At 36.7% G+C, this 18,734-nt stretch overlaps 1 protein-coding gene across 1 annotated transcript in view; it reads left to right on the top strand.

Annotated features, from left to right (window-relative positions):
- Window positions 1-18,734, top strand: part of LRP1B (LDL receptor related protein 1B) — a 1,450,575-nt gene that overhangs the window by 759,461 nt on the left and 672,380 nt on the right. Inside the window, exons 16-17 of the mRNA XM_057306380.1 lie at window positions 2,158-2,298; window positions 6,923-7,048. Coding sequence (XP_057162363.1) covers window positions 2,158-2,298; window positions 6,923-7,048 — 267 coding nt within the window. The remainder of the gene's footprint in view (window positions 1-2,157; window positions 2,299-6,922; window positions 7,049-18,734) is intronic.

Genomic DNA, 18,734 nt, shown 5'->3' with positions numbered 1-18,734 from the left:
TTTTGACAAAATGAAATGAATCAGTATTTTTGTTATTAAAACAAAGCTGACATTGTAATGAACTGAATATAGCTAAAGAAGATCTTAAAGCTGAACTTAAGTTCAGAGGAAGATGATTACATGGCAAATCAGGTTTCTCGTCTGACTGGATTTTTTTTTTTTTTAACTGAGAGTTTGTTGACCATTAAGCTTACTCATTATAGAATAGAAATTAATCAAAATACCCCTCATTAAATGCCCAATTTTAAGATGGGTTTATATGGATTCAAGGAAGAAATTACACCATCCTTAAAAATCTTAGGGTCCAATTGAGCAAACTCGAGACTCAAAATAAGGAAAGTTTGCATGTCATCAGTGATCAATTCTAGAGATTTTGAGAGGAAAGCTCTATCCTAGAAAGGCCCAGACATATCCCAATGTATTTCTACTTTGCTTTGGTTACTATCCTCTCTCCCAGTTGCTGCTATAAATAGGCATCCTTGAGTTGAATAGGAGACCCAGTGATCTCCCCTTTTTGTTTTTATATTGTTGTCATTTCCTATTTAGGACTTGTTCTATATAGATAACAATTATTATTATTATTATTATTATTATTATTATTATTATTATTATTATTTTACTTTCAGAAATGATATCATTAGAGAAATTGCCACTTCAGTATTTTGTTATTGAAAAGGATTAGAATTAAAAAGGGAGACAAAATTACTGTCAGTCCTTACATACAGTGTCTTCTTGTCTGAGAGGGGATAGAAAAGACACAAGCTTACATTTGTTCAAATTGAATATTTCATTTACCATACTGATTAGTTTTACCCTAAAGCCTTAAGAATCTGGATTTAATGGGCAGTTTTTCTTTTCCAGCCACAGAAACCCTCATGCCTTGTGCCTCACTGAATAACTCTCTGAAGCAGATTCTCCACAGTTATGGTTCAAGAGTCACATTCCCTCTTCCATTCTTTGGAGAAGGGGAAATACAAGGACTAAAGGAGTGCTAACACAAAGCGTTCTAGAAATGCCTAATATGTTTTCTCAACATCCCTTATTACTGGCATGTATATAGGTTTTGTGACAGTTCATCTATCCAAATGAGTTATCCAAAATAAAGGTTAAAGCCATCAAGACTGGGATATAGGGGCACCTGGGTGGCTCAGTCGTTAAGCGTCTGCCTTCGGCTCAGGGCGTGATCCCAGCATTCTGCGATCGAGCCCCACATCAGGCTCCTCCGATGGAAGCCTGCTTCTTCCTCTCCCACTTCCCTGTTTGTGTTCCCTCTCTCACTGGCTGTCTCTATCTGTCAAATAAATAAATAAAATCTTAAAAAAAAAAAAGACTCACACACAAAAAAGACTGGGATAGAAAGATAGGCTTTTGTTTCTCTTAGCAATAAACCAGCTTTTGATAGTTCAACATATATTTCAGTCCATGAAACACAAATCATTTATTTTAACCATTACCACATATTCCTCTTTGTAGACTCCTATGAAATCAACTCAAAGAAAGCAAAACTCATCATAATAATAACACTTTCAATTTGTGAATAAATCCCAATCAACTGAATCCCTACCATTTGATTAGAGAATACGGGGTATATAGAGAAAACACTGCATAGAATCTGGATGTATAATGAGATCATTTTTTATTAACTTAATACCTCTGTGAATAGCTAACCAGAGCTGAATTTTTCTCCCACTTGCAGACCAGCTAGGTTAATATAACCATCATGGCTGTGCTCTTGCCTTATTTTTTCACTTTGATTAATTTGGGGTATACTTATCTGTAAAATAGAGAAGTAAAATTTTTTGCCATGCCTACCCTATAATGGGTCATGATGATCATTGAGATTATGAGTGAAAGCCCTTTGAAAAGTAAAACCAGACAGTTAACCTGACTATAAGGTGGTATTGTTATTATTGTTGGTATTACTTATTATTTTAGTGACAGTTGTTTAAAATTAATCTTTAAAATTCTTAGTAGAATAATAATTGTCAGAAAAACTTAAATTTTTCTCCTTTCCAGAGATGGTTGTCACTGCAATGTTAAGATGTTTTCATATTTTTTACAAAATGAAATGAATCAGTGTTTTGTTATTAAAACAAAGCTGACATTGTAATGAACTGAATATAGCTAGTATTGTTCATATGTCTTTTTTAATCCTAGTTAATCCTGGAGAAATATTGCCTCACATATGCAAAACTGGAGAATTCCGCTGTAAAAACAGACACTGTATCCAAGCTCGCTGGAAATGTGATGGTGATGATGACTGTCTAGACGGAAGTGATGAAGATTCAGTAAATTGCTGTATGTTTTCCTTCAAGTAATAGTACATTTCCCTGAATCTTTTAGTTTTTTAAAGATTATATTTATTTATTTGAGAGAGAGAGAGCACGAGCAGGAGGGAGGGGCAGAGGGAGAGGGACAAGCAGGCTCCCCACTGAGCAGGGAGTCCCACACGGGGCTCGAACCCAGGACCCTGAGATCAGGACTTGAGCCAAAGGCAGACACTTAACTGACTGAGCCACTCAGGCACCCTCCTTGAGTCTTTTAGCATGTGAACTATCAAAGCAATTTGTGAAATCTAAAAATACCTGGTAAAAATTGAACTTAGTTTTTTTTCCCTCAGTCATCCTTTTATATAGGGTAGACATTATATTGTCTCCTCACATGCTTTTAAAGCACTGCTTTTGTCCTGCTTTTACATCTTTAATATTATCATTTTGGTTGCTCCGGAAGTCTTCTCCTTCCCTCTTCTGTTCTCTCAGTGCCACCGCACCCTTGTCAGAAGGTTGCTATAGGAGACCCTTTGGATCTCTGAATTTAAAGATGTGGAACATCAATTTAAATTCCCTCAAGTCAGAATTACTCATACAGAAGGTCACGATCCACTCCACTGCTCCTTGGCAACAGGGCTTTGAAGAAGATCCAAAGAAACAAACATGGGTTTGAAACATGTTATTACCTAACTTCACTAGCTCGGTACATGGTAGGAGACACATATGGGGCACTCAGATAGAAATTCAAGGTTTGGGGGTGCCTGGGTGCTCAGTCGTTAAGCGTCTGCCTTTGGCTCAGGGCATGATCCCGGCATTCTGGGATCGAGTGCCTCATCAGGCTCCTCTGCTGGGAGCCTGCTTCTTCCTCTCCCACTCCCCCTGCTTGTGTTCCCTCTCTCACTGGCTGTCTTTCTCTGTCAATAAATAAATAAAATCTTAAAAAAGAAAAAAAAAAAAAGAAAGAAATTCAAGGTTTGATTTTTTCCCCTTTGGCTTCTATTTAGCTGTTTATCATCTCCCACAACAGGAATAGTTTCATGTTTCAGGTTGGGATTGTCCCACATATGTGGAAGGAAGACACTTTGAGAAACACATGAAATAATGTTTTGAGAATATATTTGATTAGAGTCATAATGGAATAGTTTCGAGATATATAGAATATTTTTATATGGAGAGAGGCGTGTGATGGATATATGTATCCTTAGCCTTTTAATTTGACCTAGATAAATTATTTTAAAAAGGAAGTTATTTTTCATTCAATTGATGACATTTTCCAAGTTAAAATGGCTGAACTAATTGAGTTAATTGACAGTCTTCCATTTTCTTGTCTTTCTTTTCTTTCTTTCTTTCTTTTTTTTTTAACCAAGATTATAAAAATAAAGTTTTAAAGATCTTTTGTTAAGCATGGACACAATTGGGGCATCTCGGTGGCTCAGTCGGTAAAACGTCTGCCTTCAGCTCAGGTCATGATCCCGGAGTCCCAGGATGGAGTTGTCTGGCTCCCTGCGTAGCAGGAAGTCTGCTTCTCCCTCTTCCCCACTGTCCCGACTCTCCATCCCCCGCTCGTGCTCTCTCTCTCTCAAATAAATGAATAAAAAAAATTTTTTTTTTAAATAATGGACAGAATTGGTCTAGGCATTTATATAATGCAACTATCTGTATTTTTGGACAAAACTCCAAGAATATGAGCTTTTAAAATATATTTTCCAGTTGAATATATAAGCTGTAATTAATACATGAATATAACACTACTTTCCCTTAATTTTCAAGCATGGACTCTGACTTCAACATTATGTGCTCCATGTTTTCAACCCTATTAATATCTATACTATGAAGTATAAATCCATAAATAACATATTAAATTCTAAATTGATAAAATTAGACAAAAATTTTAGAGTGGGAGGAACATTTCATCTAAGGATAAAGGGTATTTTTTCTTAACTCTTTTACACAAATGATGTATTATTTATTGATTAAATTACTTGCCTCATTCCTTCTGACTCACAATGTTTATTCATGGTTTTAGTGAATGCTCCCTGCATATCAGCGTAGTCTCAGTGCGCCTGTGCAGAACACAAGTATTTTATCACAATATTCATGTAGTGTTCCTTTAGGTCCATGCTACTCCCTGTGTGATTGTTCTTTTCACGAATTCACAAAGAAACTCATTTCCTCTATGAGTATGTGGGGCATTGCATATTGTTACTTATAGTGTTAAAATTCCTGGTCAGGATCTTTTTCTTAATTATGTTCATCACTTCCCATACCATTACCCAAATCTATACTATGGACTTTTTCTGCAGTCTCCTATTTCACTTATAGTCCATATTCAATTCTTTATTTTTCATCTTTACCTCCTCTCAAACTTCACTGGCTAAATTAGTCTTCTATCCTAGATTACCACAGCAAGTGCTTGCTATTATACCTACCACTATTTCTCCGTTAACTAAAACCCACTTTTCCAAACTGCATCTAGAGTGTTATCTATAGTATGAAACCAAATCTCCTTATTTCAGTAAATCCATAACCAACAAGATAAATTCTTAAATCCATTGATTCACATATAAACATGTTAGGTCTCATGTTTGCATTTTTAGTCTTACATGCCTACCATGCATACATTTACCTTCTTTGTTCTGATATATCAAGTTGGAGTGCAAATAGATCTCTAAAATGTACCCTTTTGTTTCTCTCCTCTGTAACACTGCAGCTTATGGAAATCACCATGGTTTACCACGACCTCTATAGGGAAGTCTTTTGTGAACATTGAAAAATCTCCTTCTCTATACAGCCCAGTTGGAGTGAACATCTCATGTATATTCCTTTATCATGGTAGTGACCAAGCAATATTGCAATTATATGCTTACTTACCTGGTGCATCTAAGAGATGGATGTCTTCATGAGGAGGCACATCAGGTTGTAGTGTCAGAGTCTAACGTTGTCTCAGTCTCAGAGTCTAACATAACACCCAGCACATGGAGAATAAATCACTAAACAAAAGGGGCAAAGGAAAACTAAACATCTCTGGCCACCTTCCCGCAATATGGGATCTTTTCTAAACTTGCAGTGATTCTGAGCAGTGTTATAATCCTGAGGTTTCATGGTTAATATTCTAGCACTATGTCATTCATTTCAGAGGATCATTTATATATTAAATACCAACAGCTTTCCCCTTGAATTCTGTTATCATTCCACTTTCTATCCTTTAGTGTCTCAATTCCAAATTACAGGACTATGGGTTGTATTTATGCCTCCTTTTTGTTTGTACCATACAGTACATCCCTGGTTTTTGATGTAAAGTTCGATGATTCATTAGTTGCATATAACACCCAGTGCACCATGCAATACTTTTTGAACTCTTATTTACATCATGGATAAAAATTGCAAAAGTGCTTGATCAAGCTTTACTGAAGTATTTTTGCATAATCTTGGTACTTTAAAATTTTGATCCTCTAATATACTGGATGAATTTTATTCTCATAAACAACTATTCTTGCTAAACTTCCTGAAGTGAGTAGAAAATGTTAATCATGCTCAAATGCCAGAAAACAAAGGCTTCCCCCCCTTTTTTTTACTACACATGAATAAAAACTTTCTAAAGAAGTGATAAAACCACTTTCTCATCTAAGCTACTTTAAAGAAATAGTGTTTTATAGAAACTGGCTGGAAAGGCATACATTTGCTATGCAACAGCATGATAAAGATGGCTATTTTTTCAAATTCTAAGTAAAACTAATATCAAAATTTATTTTTATCATGGAGAAGTGCAACTATTAGACACAAGGAAAATTACTTCAAAAAGAATGCGAAGCGGTGAAACAAATACTGAGGAGCATGCCAATTCAGTTAGGAATTCAGCCTCCAGGATGCAGGAAAAATAATCACAGAAGGTTAACTTTAAGATGGCCTCCTGCTGTGCTTAGATATTGGAGGTTTAATCCTTAGCTGTGCATGGCTTCCCATATGAGGATTGGTCTTGTCCTCAGTATCTTTTGCGGTTGCATGTTTATTTGTTCGTATTAGGGATGAAAACTCTGGATGGTCATTTTTGTTATTAAAATTATGCAGGATCTCATATTTAGCATCAACTCCAAATCACAAGTGTTGCATTTTTTTTTCCTTCCAGTTCCAAGAAACACTGGGCAAAGCATAACCAAATTAGTCTTATTTAATAATTCAAAGAAGTACTGAACAGATTGTGTGGCTTAAGAAAATGTATTTTTTGATATATGATTGAATTATTTGATACACACTTGTTATGTTTCATGTTAAAATTTGAGGTCACTTTAAATGTTTTTGGTAAAATTTCTGAAATTGAGTTACTTGTAATAATGGATAGGAAAACAAGCTTAGTGATACAGTTGATTTTAGTGAAGACATGAACAAATGAATATATTTCCTTTTATGTGAGATTTCATTTACTTGGCGTCTTCTATAAAAGTATTACATTTTCACAGAGCCTCAAATATTAATATGTTCTATAAAATATGAAACAATGAATGAAAGAAGCCATGACATTTATTGTACTATAATATTATAATTACTGAAAGTTGTCTGTAACTATAACAAAATAATCATAATTTTATCCAATTTTAAATTACTAAACTTGCTTTTCCTCTCCCTCCCCCCTCCCCCCATTCCCCTTCCCCCAGTCAATCATAGCTGTCCTGATGATCAGTTTAAATGCAGGAATAATCGCTGTATCCCCAAGAGATGGCTCTGCGATGGAGCTAATGATTGTGGAAGCAACGAAGACGAATCCAATCAAACTTGTGCAGGTAAAGGTTTGCTTGAATATATACATAAATCCCTTCCAAAGTTGGTCTCCATAAAAATGCAGGTCAGTGCTTTGAACTAAGCTGAACCTTCCTAAGGCTGATGATCTGATTTTGCAGTAGTAAATGAGTTCTGAGTTTGATGCCACAAAAGCTAGAATACAAATTATCTTTTCGTTAATCCGTGGGCATGACTCTGCTTTCCAAAGTAATTTGGCACTTTATCTATCCATATGGGTTGACTGTCAATACACTGCTTGGACAAGACTTGTCCCTGCTAAATCTTAATTGGCAGTGGAGGGTGAGGTTTATTAACATGCTGTGATGGAGGACATCTCACAAGAAGAACTGTGTGTGTGTGTGTGTGTGTGTGTGTGTGTGTGTGTGCTTTGTTTTGTTTGTTTTTTACCTTGAAAAAAATAATCTGTGTATTTTATTTAGTCTGCTGTAGAATACCTCTGTGAATAGCTTTCTGTTCCTGGCACATTATTTATGTGGGGTAGTTTTTTGTTTTTTGGGTTTTTTTTTTTCCTTTTTCACAAAGTCCCAAGATCATGAAGCCTATTTGTATTTCCATATAATTTCTCCCATTGTAATACATCTGTGAATCCCTAGCCAGATTTTCTTTGAATGAGAATACACAGCTTGCAGTACAGGTTATAACAGATGCCTGAAAGGTCATGATTAGTCAGATAAGTGTTGAAAAATGATATTGACTAGCAGCAGCCTAGACCTGTTCTTTAAATGATGAAGAAAAAGTAGTGTATTTGATGACTCATATTGATATCATTGGTAAACATTGTGGTGGTTTTTGGTAAAAATGTCAAAATTTATCAACCCCTTCCCGTCTCTATTTGCCAAAATATGCCTCACTAAGTAAAAATTATTATAACCTATTAGTGAAAACTGTAGAGACAGCATATAGAGAAAAGACCCAGAAGTTAAGAAGCCTGTTTTGTACTCTTGGTTGTGTCACTGGTTTTCTCTTGGAAAGACTTGTCCCTCAATGCACTGTGATTTCCCTGTATATTTCTTTCTGCTCTCCAAGAGTATGAATTGACTAGAAAATATTTCCTAACAGCTTTTTATCATGTACTAGCAATAATGAAAGAACAAAACAGTTGCCATTCCATATCCTAACCTGCATCTCATATTCAGTTTCTTTTTTCATAGTGACATATTTGTTGAGGATCCATAAGCTAGTTATTCTCTTGTCCTTTGACTAAATGTAGTCCAATATTTTAGAGTAGCATACTATTTTCAAGATATTTTGTGCATCATGTAAGGTTGTTTTACAAGGGGCTATCAAATAAAAAGGAACTTCTAGAGACTCTTCCTAGTCTCTCCCTTCAAGTCCATTCATTTCATAGCTGAAGCATGGGAGAAAGGACTTGCCTTAACTCACATCATTGGTAAACTCTGGGAAACTCAATGTATGAGTTATTCTCTAATCCCATTGCTCTTGTTACCAAGCTCTATTATCCTGAGTTTTAGCTAGAATTTTAGGTATGGTCAATTTAACTGCCCAGATTGTTCTTACAATTAAGACTATAATTTACAATGAAGCTTCTTTCTAAGCTGGTGAAATTATTATTATTATTTTTTTAAAGCTTAAGATTTAGTTCTGAGGGTATGTTCCATTACTTCCTAAACAGATAAGTCTGTTTTCACCTTAAAATAAAAGGCATTGCTGACTCAATTCATAATACCATGTTTTTTTCCATTTCTGTTAGACTTTTAAAATCTTCTTGTTTCTACATGATTTTTAAGGGAACATTTGAGATTGACTAGCTACTGATAGTAGTAAAAGTGGAAATGCCAGGTATAAGAGCAAACAAAGGAATCAATCCTAATCAATCCTAATTAGTAAGATTTCTCAGCCACCCTAGGCCTGTAGTACACTAGGAAATAAGGTACAACCTGCTTGCACCTCAAGTGCCACTTTCGGTGATGGCAGCTGAAGTCTGCCAATCAGTACCAGATCTTCTTGTCAGTATATTTATAATAGATGCTATAGTCACAGTATGCCTTAATAAATTAAGAAGAACAAAACTTAAGAATAAAAAGAACACAAAGAAAACCATAAATATGACTCTTAGCTTTGAATATTAAGTATGTTGTTGTGTTACAGTATATTTCCATTTTGTTTAACCAAAATAAATAAGTAGGTCACATAGTTGATCATACTGAAAAAAATATGGCAAATTCATTACATAATTTCTCTGGCTGGGTTATTTCTATATGTAAGCATATACAAGGATATGTATCATAGATAAAGGATTTCCCAAAGAGGGGGTTATTTTGTAATTTAATCCACTGTCCAGTAGCTTTTAGCATTGTAACTACTTTATATCTAAAAGAAAATCCTTTCCTACAAGATGCCAATTTCCTATTTTGTTCCTTAGGGATTTCTCTTTCATGAACCTACTAATTCAATAAAAACATCACAACATTGGATATAAAATGAGGAAAAGTACACTTTATCTTTCCTTAGAAAGCTGAGTGAAGATGGGGAGAAAAAACATGTAAACAGGTCATTCTAATGCAATATTCAAAGTGCTAGCTTGAACCACAAATGGAAGCACAAGAACAACTAATTTAGTCTTTGAGTATCTGAGAAGGCTTCCTGAGGGAGGTGATATCCAAGCTAAGAGGTGAAAGAAAGAAAGAAAGAAAGAAAGAAAGAAAGAAAGAAAGAAAGAAAGAGGGAGGAAGGAAACAACTAAATGCTCATTAACAGGAAAAAAATATATATATGTCCACTATATAAAAATTATATATATATATATGTATATATATACACACACCATATAAAAAAATATATATACACATATATATGTATAGATACATTCATATATATAACACTACATAGTGTTATATTCACATAATGGAATGCTATTCATACTTGAATAAACTAGATTTCAAAAACCATCAGAAATTAATTTCAAAAGCCTTGTTAACTAAAAGTTGCAGATTACAAATCATTTAGTGCCATTTATACGAAATACAAAAATACAAAACAAGTCCATATATACTTATTGATTTATATGTTTATAAGAATAGGATTAAAATATGTCTGGAAATGAAAAAAAAAAAAAAAAGAAATTAAGGCTGTCCTGGCTCATTTTATTTTCATGGGGCAGCATGAAAACCTTCCTAATCACCTCCTTTAGTTTCTCCAAGTTCTGTGCCAGACAGATTTGACATAGACTGAGGAGGAGGAGGAAACAATGCAACCATAAAGGCAAAGACTGGAGTGATACAGGCACAAGGCAAGGAATAATGGCCACTGCCAGGAGCTGAAAGGACTGAGACATCTCTCTTCTGTGCCCTCAAAGCCCCCACACATATCTGCAGCCTAATGAATTCCAAGGTAGTGGCAGGGAGACATCCCTGTGGAGGGAGGGGCAAGATGGCGGAGGAGTGGGGGACGCCGTTTCAACCGGTCCCCTGAATTTAGCTGGATATCTACCAAGGCATTCTGAATAGCCACGAAATCAGCCTGAGATGTAAGAATATATGTCTGGATCTCTACTGGGGCAGAAGATCAGCGGCCCTGAGGTATGAAGGACGGAGTTGTGATTCTGTGGACCCATAAAGGAGGATAAACAGAAGGGGGAGGGAGCCGCCAGAAGCTGGCCACTGGAAAGTAATATAATACCCTAGCGCAAAAGTGTCCTGGGCTGGGGGGCCGGGGATAGCTTGCACATGGTGGCAGCTGGAGGGGAAAAGCCTGATAACAGCACTCAGACGGGGTCCGGGCGCTGATTGTGGACCCTGGAGCCGGCCGCTGCTGTCGCTGCCACGGCCCACGCTGGCGGACCTAGGGCCTGGCTGCCGCCGCTGCCACTTTGGACCTGGGGCCTGGCCGCTGCCGCCATGGGTGTGCAAGGACCAGGACTGCTCTCGGTTTTGGAAGCACAAAGGGCAGAGACAAGTGGGGGCCTCAGTCAACTGCTGAGAGGGTCGCTGGGGGCTTCCCTCGCCTGAGGGAGGCTGCGGTTTTCACGGTGTTTACAGAAAGGGAGGGTGCGTGTTCCGAATTGTTCAGAGAGGAGCAGTGTGTGACTTCTCTGCCCTGGGGCAGAGGTCTGGGTGCGGACATTTTCCTTTGCTCTGACCCTCCCAAAAGGCGAGAAGGCAAGAAAAGCCGCCAGAGAACAAAAGCTCAAAAACCCGGTTTCCACAGAACCCAGTCCCCTGATAGGGCGCAGGGCAACTCCCTCCAAGCAGGGTTGCCTGACGTACAACCCAGCAGGCCTCTCCCCCAGAAGACAAGCTGGGAGAACAAGAGGAGGGCAACCCTTCCGTCCCCATAAAACTCGTAAAACCCCAACACCAGGGGAAAATAGTATATTGAGTTCTGGTGTTGCCTCATGGCCTGTGTATTTCTCAGATACAATTTTTTTTTTTTTAATTCTTTCTCATGTTTCTTCTCTGTTTTTTTCTTTTTACCTATTTCTCATTTCAACTAGATGTTTAATACAACATATTCCATAGTAGCTTTTTGACTTGTACTCTTTCACATATATATGTATATAAAATACATATATGTATATATTTTATAAATATACATATAAGCTTCAATGTAGTCCTTTTTCCTCTATTCAAAACTACCTATATATATATATATATATATATATATATATACACACATATATAATGTGTGTGTGTATATATGTGTGTGTGTATATATATGTGTGTGTGTGTATATATATATATATATATATATATATATATATATATATATAAAATATCAGTTTTAATTTCCCTGTAACTCTGGGAAGTAGTGTTCTCTAACAAAGAGAACAAAATATACCCAGGAGGAACTGAAACACCCTACCTTGCCCACATTGAGAAATTATAGCCTCCTCTCACCCCCCCCCCCAATTTTAACTTTAAAAATCTTATTCTTGGGTTTCATTTTGGCTTGTTTTTTCGGTGGTGGCTTCTGACCACTCCAGACTTTCCCAGTGTGCATCTTGCCTGGATTGTGGCTGATATTTTCAACTCTGTACATCCCTCAATGACCCCTCAACAGAATGACTAGGAGGAGGAACTCCCAACAAAGAAAAGAACCAGAGACAATGGCCTCTCCCGCAGACCTAATGGATATGGATATAAGCAATATGTCAGAAATAGACTTCAGGGTAGCAATTATGAAGACAATAGCTAGGCTTGAGAAAACCATTAGGAGCAAAATAGAATCTCTAAGGGCAGAAATGAGAGCTAATCAGGCCGAACTTAAAAATGCTATGAATGAGATGTGGTCTAAACTGGATGCTCTAATAGCTAGGGTAAATGAGGCAGAACATTAGTGATCTAGAAGATCAACTGATAGAAAGGAAGGAACAGGAGGAGGCCTGGGACAAACAGCTTAAAATCCATGAGAACAGACTTACAGAAATCAATGACACCATGAAACGTTCCAGTGTCAGATTATTGGGATCCCTGAGGGGGTGGAGAGAGAGAGAACTAGAAGATAAATTTGAGCAAATTGTAGCTGAGAACTTCCCTAATCTGGGAAATGAAACAAACATTCGTGTCCTAGAGGCCAAGAGGACCCCTTCCAAGATCAAGGAGAACAGACCAATGTCCCAGTATGTAATAATAAAACTCTCAAATCTTAGAACCGAGGAAGCCATTGTGAGAGCATTTAGGGGGGAGAGATTCCTTACGTACAGAAGGGGGGACATCAGAATAATGTCAGAACTGTCCACAGAGACCTGGCAAGCCAGAAAGGGCTGGCAAGACATATTCCGGGTACTAAATGAGAAGAACATGCAGCCAAGAATATTTGGCTGTACAAGAAATACTAAGGAGGATTCTATAAAAGAAGAAAGACCCCAAGGGTAATATAGACCAGAAATTTACAGAGACAATCCATGGAAACAGGGACTGTAAAGAAAATAGGATGGCAATAAATGCATATCTTTCAGTAGTAACTCTCAACGTGAACGGCCTACATTCTCCCATGAAATGGCACAGGGTTGTAGATTGGATACAAAGACAGAACCCATCCATATGCTGTCTACAAGAGACTCATTTTGAACCTAAAGACATCTCCAGACTGAAAGTGAGCAGATGAAGAATAATTTATCATGCCAATGGACCTCAAAAGAAAGCTGGGTAGCAATTCTTATAACAGACAAATTAGAATTTAAACCAAAGACTGTAATAAGAGATCCAGAGGACACTATATCATTCTTAAAGGGTCTATCCAACAAGAAAACCTAACAATTATAAATATCTATACCCCCATAATGGGAGCAGCCAATGACATAAGCCAGCTGTTAATATAACCAATATAACCAATATAACCAAATAAATAACCAAAATAAAAAATCAGATCAACAATAATACATTAATAGTAGGAGATTTTAATGCTCAACTCTCAGTGTTGGACAGATCATCTAAACAGAAGATAAACAAAGAAACAAGAGCTTTGAATGACACATTGGACCAGATGGACTATGTAGGTATATACAGAACATTCTACCCTAAAACAACAGAATGCTCATTCTTCTCGAATGCTCATGGAACTTTCTCCAAAGTAGACCACATACTGGGTCACAAATCGGGTCTCAGCCAATACCAAAAGATTGAAATTATTCCCTGCATGTTATCAGACCACAGTGCCTTGAAACTGGAACTCAATCACAAGAAAAAACTTGGAAGGAATTCAAACACTTGGAAGTTAAAGAACATCCTGCTAAAGAATGAATGGGTCAAATTAAAGAAGAACTTAAACAATTCATGGAAACCAATGAGAATGAAAACACATCAGTCCAAAACTTATGGAGTACTGCAAAGGTGGTCCTAAGGGCGAAATACATAGCCATCCAAGCCTCTCTCAAAAAATTAGAAAAATCCCAAATGCACAAGCTAACCCTACACCCAAAGGAGCTGGAGAAAGAACAGCAAATAAAAACTAAACCAAGCAGGAGAAGAGAAATAGTAAAGATTAGAGCAGAGATCATTGAAATAGAAACCAGAAAAACAGTAGAACAGAGCAATGAAACTAGAAGCTGGTTCTTTGAAAGAATTAATAAGATCGATAAACCAAACTATCCAAAAGAAAAGAGAAAGGACCCAAATTAATAAAAGCATGAATGAAAGGGGAGAGATCATGACTAACACCAAGGAAACAGAAACAATCATTAGAAATTATTACCAGCAACTATATGCCAACAAATTAAGCAACCTGGAAGAAATGGATGCCTTTCTGGAAACTTACAAACTATCAAGACTGAAACAGGAAGAAATAGACAATCTGAATAGACCAATAACCAGTAACGAAATTGAGGCAGTAATCAAAAATCTCCCCAAAAACAAAATTCAGGGCCAGATGGCTTCCCAGGAAATCCTACCAAACATTTAAAGAAGAAATAATTCCTATTCTACTGAAGGTGTTCCAAAAAATAGAAACAGAAGGAAAACTTCCACATGTCTTCTATGAGGCCAGCATTGACCTGATCCTAAAACCAGGCAAAGACCCCATCAAAAAGGAGAATTGCAGACCAATATCCCTGATGAACATGGATTCCAAAATACTCAACAAGATCCTAGCTACTAGGATCCAGCAGTACATTAAAAGGATGATTCACCAGGACCAAGTGGGTTTTATGCCTGGGATGTAAGGGTGGTTCAAAATTAGCAAATCAATAAACATGATAGAGCACATCAATAAAAGAAAAGGCAAGAACCATTTGATCCTCTCAATTGATGCCAAGAGAGTATTTGACAAAATACAACATCCGTTCCTGATTAAAACTCTCCAGAGTATAGGGATAGAGGGAACATTCCTCAATATCATAAAAACCATCTATGAAAAGCCCACAGCAAATATCGTTATCAACGAGGAAAAGCTGAGAGCTTTTTCCTTAAGATCAGGAACACAACCGGGATGCCCACTCTCACCCTTATTGTTCAACATAGTGCTAGAAGCCCTAGCCTCAGCCGTCAGACAACAAAAAGAAATAAAAGGCATGCAAATTGACAAAAAAGAAGTCAAACTCTCCCTCTTTGCAGATGGCATGATATTTTATATGGAAAACCCAAAAGAATCTACCCCCAAATTACTAGAACTTATACAGCAATTCAACAATGTGGCAGAATACAAAATCAATGCACAGAAATCAGTTGCTTTTCTATATGCTAACAATGTAACTGTAGAAAGAGAAACTAAGGAATTGATTCCATTCACAATAGTGACAAAAACCGTAAGATACCTAGAAATAAACCTAACTAAAGAGGTAGAGGATCTATACTCTAGAAACTATAGAGCACTTATGAAAGAAATTGAGGAAGACAGAAAAAGATGGAAAAAATTCTATGATCATGGATTGGAAGAATAAACATTGTTAAAATGTCTATCCTACCCAGAGCAATTTACACTTTCAATGCCATCCTATTAAAATACCATTGGCATTTTTCAAAGAGCTGGAACAACAATCCTAAAATTTGTATGGAATCAGAAAATACCCCGAATTGCCAAGGGAATGATGAAAAAGAAAAACAAAGCTGGGGACATCACGTTGCCTGACTTCAAGTTATATTACAAAGCTGTGATCACCAAGATAGCATGGTATTGGCACAAAAACAGACACGTAGACCAATGAAACAGAATAGAGGCTCCAGAAATGGAACCTCAACTCTATGGTCAACTAATCTTTGACAAATCAGGAAAAAATATCCAGTGGAAAAAAGATAGTCTCTTCAATAAATGGTGCTAGGAAGTTGGACAACTACATGTAGAAGAATGAAACTGGACCATTCCCTTACACCATATACAAAGATAAACTCAAAATGCATGTAAGACCTCAATGTGAGACAGGAATCCATCAAAATCCTGGAGGAGAACATAGGCAGTAAACTCTTCAACATCGGCCACAGTGACTTTAAGACAAGTCTCCAAAGGCAAGGGAAACAAAAGCAAAAATGAACGTTGGTACTTCATCAAGATAAAAAGCTTCTGCACAGCAAAGGAAACAGTCAACAAAACTAAGAGGCGGCCCACAGAATAGAAGATATTTTCAAATAACATTACAGATAAAGGGCTGATAACCAAGTTCTAAAAGAACTTTTCAAATTCAACACTCAAAAAACAAATAACCCAGTCAAAAAATGGGCAGAAGACATGAACAGATACTTCTCCAAAGAAGATATACAAATGGCTAATAGACATGAAAAAATGCTCAACATCACTAGCTATCAGGGAAATACAAATTAAAACCACAATGAGATATCACCTTATACCAGTTAGAATGGGAACAATTAACAAAACAGGAAACAACAAATGTTGGCGAGGATGTGGAGAAAGGGCAACCCTCTTACACTGTTGGTGGGAATGCAAGCTGGTAGAGCCACTCTGGAAAACAGTATGGAGGTTCCTCAAGATGTTAAGAATAGAGCTACACCATGACCCAGCAATTGCACTACTAGTTATTTACCCCAAAGATACAGATTTAGTGAAAAGAAGGGGCACATGCACCCCAATGTTCATAGCAGCAATGTCCACAATAGCCAAAGTGTGGAAGGAGCCAAGATGCCCTTCAACAAATGAATGGATAAAGAAGATATGGTCCATATATACAGTGGAATATTATTCAGCCGTCAGAAACGATGAATACCCACCATTTGCATCGACATGGATGGAACTAGAGGGGATTATGCTAAGTGAAGTAAGTCAAGCAGCGAAAGACAGTTATATGGGTTCGTTCATATGTGGGACATAAGGGATAGCATGGAGGACCATAGGGAAAGGGAGAGAAATCTGAAGGGGGAGAAATCAGAGAGGTAGACAAACCATGAGAGATTGTGGATACTGGGGAACAGACTAAGGGTTTCAAAGGGGAAGGGGGTGGGAAGAGAGAATAACAGGGTGATGGGTATTAAGGAGGGCTCATGTTGTGATGAGCACTGGGTGTTATATGCAACTAATGAATCACTGAACACTACTTCAAAAACTAATGATGTATTTATACAGTGACTAACTGAATATAATAAAAAATAATAAATAAAATTTAAAAAAAGAAAAGAAATTAAGGATAGTAGTTACATCGAAAAAGATAGAAATAACACTGAAAAAATTACGTAGGTGATTTTAAATGTACCTATAATACATTTTTCTGAAATAAAAATAGTCTGTAGTAAATATAGAAAAATAAGATTTTATAGAGCTATATGGTGGTAGAAAGGTGTAATGTTATTATTTTCTATCCTTTTCTAGGTGATAGAAATATTTTACAGGAGGGAAAAAAAATGATTGATGGGCATAATTATGGAGGGTGAGGTGAAATCCGGAGAGAATGATAGGGGGTTGGAGGATATGCCTGGAAGAGGAAACAGCATATGTATAGCAGGCAGAAGAAAGCTGACAGTCGGGGGCTTGGTGGTTGTTCTCCCTCACAAAAAGAAAATATGTTTCTGTACTTACGAGAGAGACCTAGAGGCCAAAGATGAGAAGTAGTTATATTTGAAGTTCTTTTTCCTCATAGTCACCTGTGACGATCCTTGGATTCAAGCCTAGCCTATTTCAGACCAGATATTTTCCACAGCACTGAGCTCTAATTAGATTACGTAATGTTTATTCTTCTCACATCCTCCACAAATTTTGACTAAATTCAAACTGTGCTGATGTATTTGAATTAAGAAAACCCAATATATTAAAAGTTAGACTTCTTTATAAGATAAATTGAAAAGTATGTATTGATATGACATAGGTTTTGTTTAAATAGAGTGCTTTGATTAAAATATGGCAAAGGTGAAGCTTAAGAATAATGTGTGAAGATCTCTTCACCTCTTCCTCATTGTTCCCGTGCATTGTGGGATTTCTTACTGCTACATGACGGCAGGAGAAGCATAATTAGTGATGGGTAGAAAAAATTCACATTGTGACAGTGGATTTCTGATTCACTGCTAGATAAACAATTCCACTGAGAAAGTGTAAATTTCCTCTTCGTTAGAGAAGCATTTGCTGCAACATTAGAGTCCTCTGGGGCTGCTCTGCTAATCTCACCTCCAAGCTAATTTAGATCTGATGGAGACAGGAACTGAAAAAGTAAAGGTTGTGTCTTCCTGATATAAATCCAGTGATTAGAAAGAGATGATTTAGTCCATTTTATCATATCATATGGACAGACAGTGCTTATAGATTTATGGAATGAAGCATTTTTCCCATGTGAAATTGAATTTCCTCAATAGACAAAGCAGATAGTTTTTTTCATGATTAGAAAAATGAATTTATACATTTTCAGGTCATATGATCCCTCAATAATAAGCCAGAAAATACTCTTTGGAGTAATGGGTCCTAACACTTCTTCAAGCTTCTGAGTTAGTGAGGAGTCACATAAATTCCCACACTACACAATATGAAATAGGTTCTTAGGAGTGCTTTCTCATTCTTTCCTATAATCACCATAGTGCTCCTCATGAAAGAAAACAATCTGAGAAAACTTTGCTAGAACTAAGTCTTTGCTAGAAATAAGGAGGGAATACTGTGAAAAAATCAGATAAAAGAATATTGTCTTGGGATATTTAATATATTCTTATTATGGGTCAATTAGAATTTAATGGGAATGAAAATATGTGATGATATATTTTTCTTTAAACACGAAAACAAGAAAGACTGAAGGAGTGAAATAGGGAATGAGGGAAGACAGGAGAGATGTAGGAAAAAAATGAAAAG

The sequence above is a fragment of the Ursus arctos genome, unplaced genomic scaffold (genome assembly GCF_023065955.2).
Source record: "Ursus arctos isolate Adak ecotype North America unplaced genomic scaffold, UrsArc2.0 scaffold_1, whole genome shotgun sequence".
Taxonomy (NCBI): Eukaryota; Metazoa; Chordata; class Mammalia; order Carnivora; family Ursidae; genus Ursus; species Ursus arctos.
The sequence above is the reverse complement of the archived record's forward strand: the minus strand, read 5'-3'. Positions and strand labels throughout refer to the sequence as shown.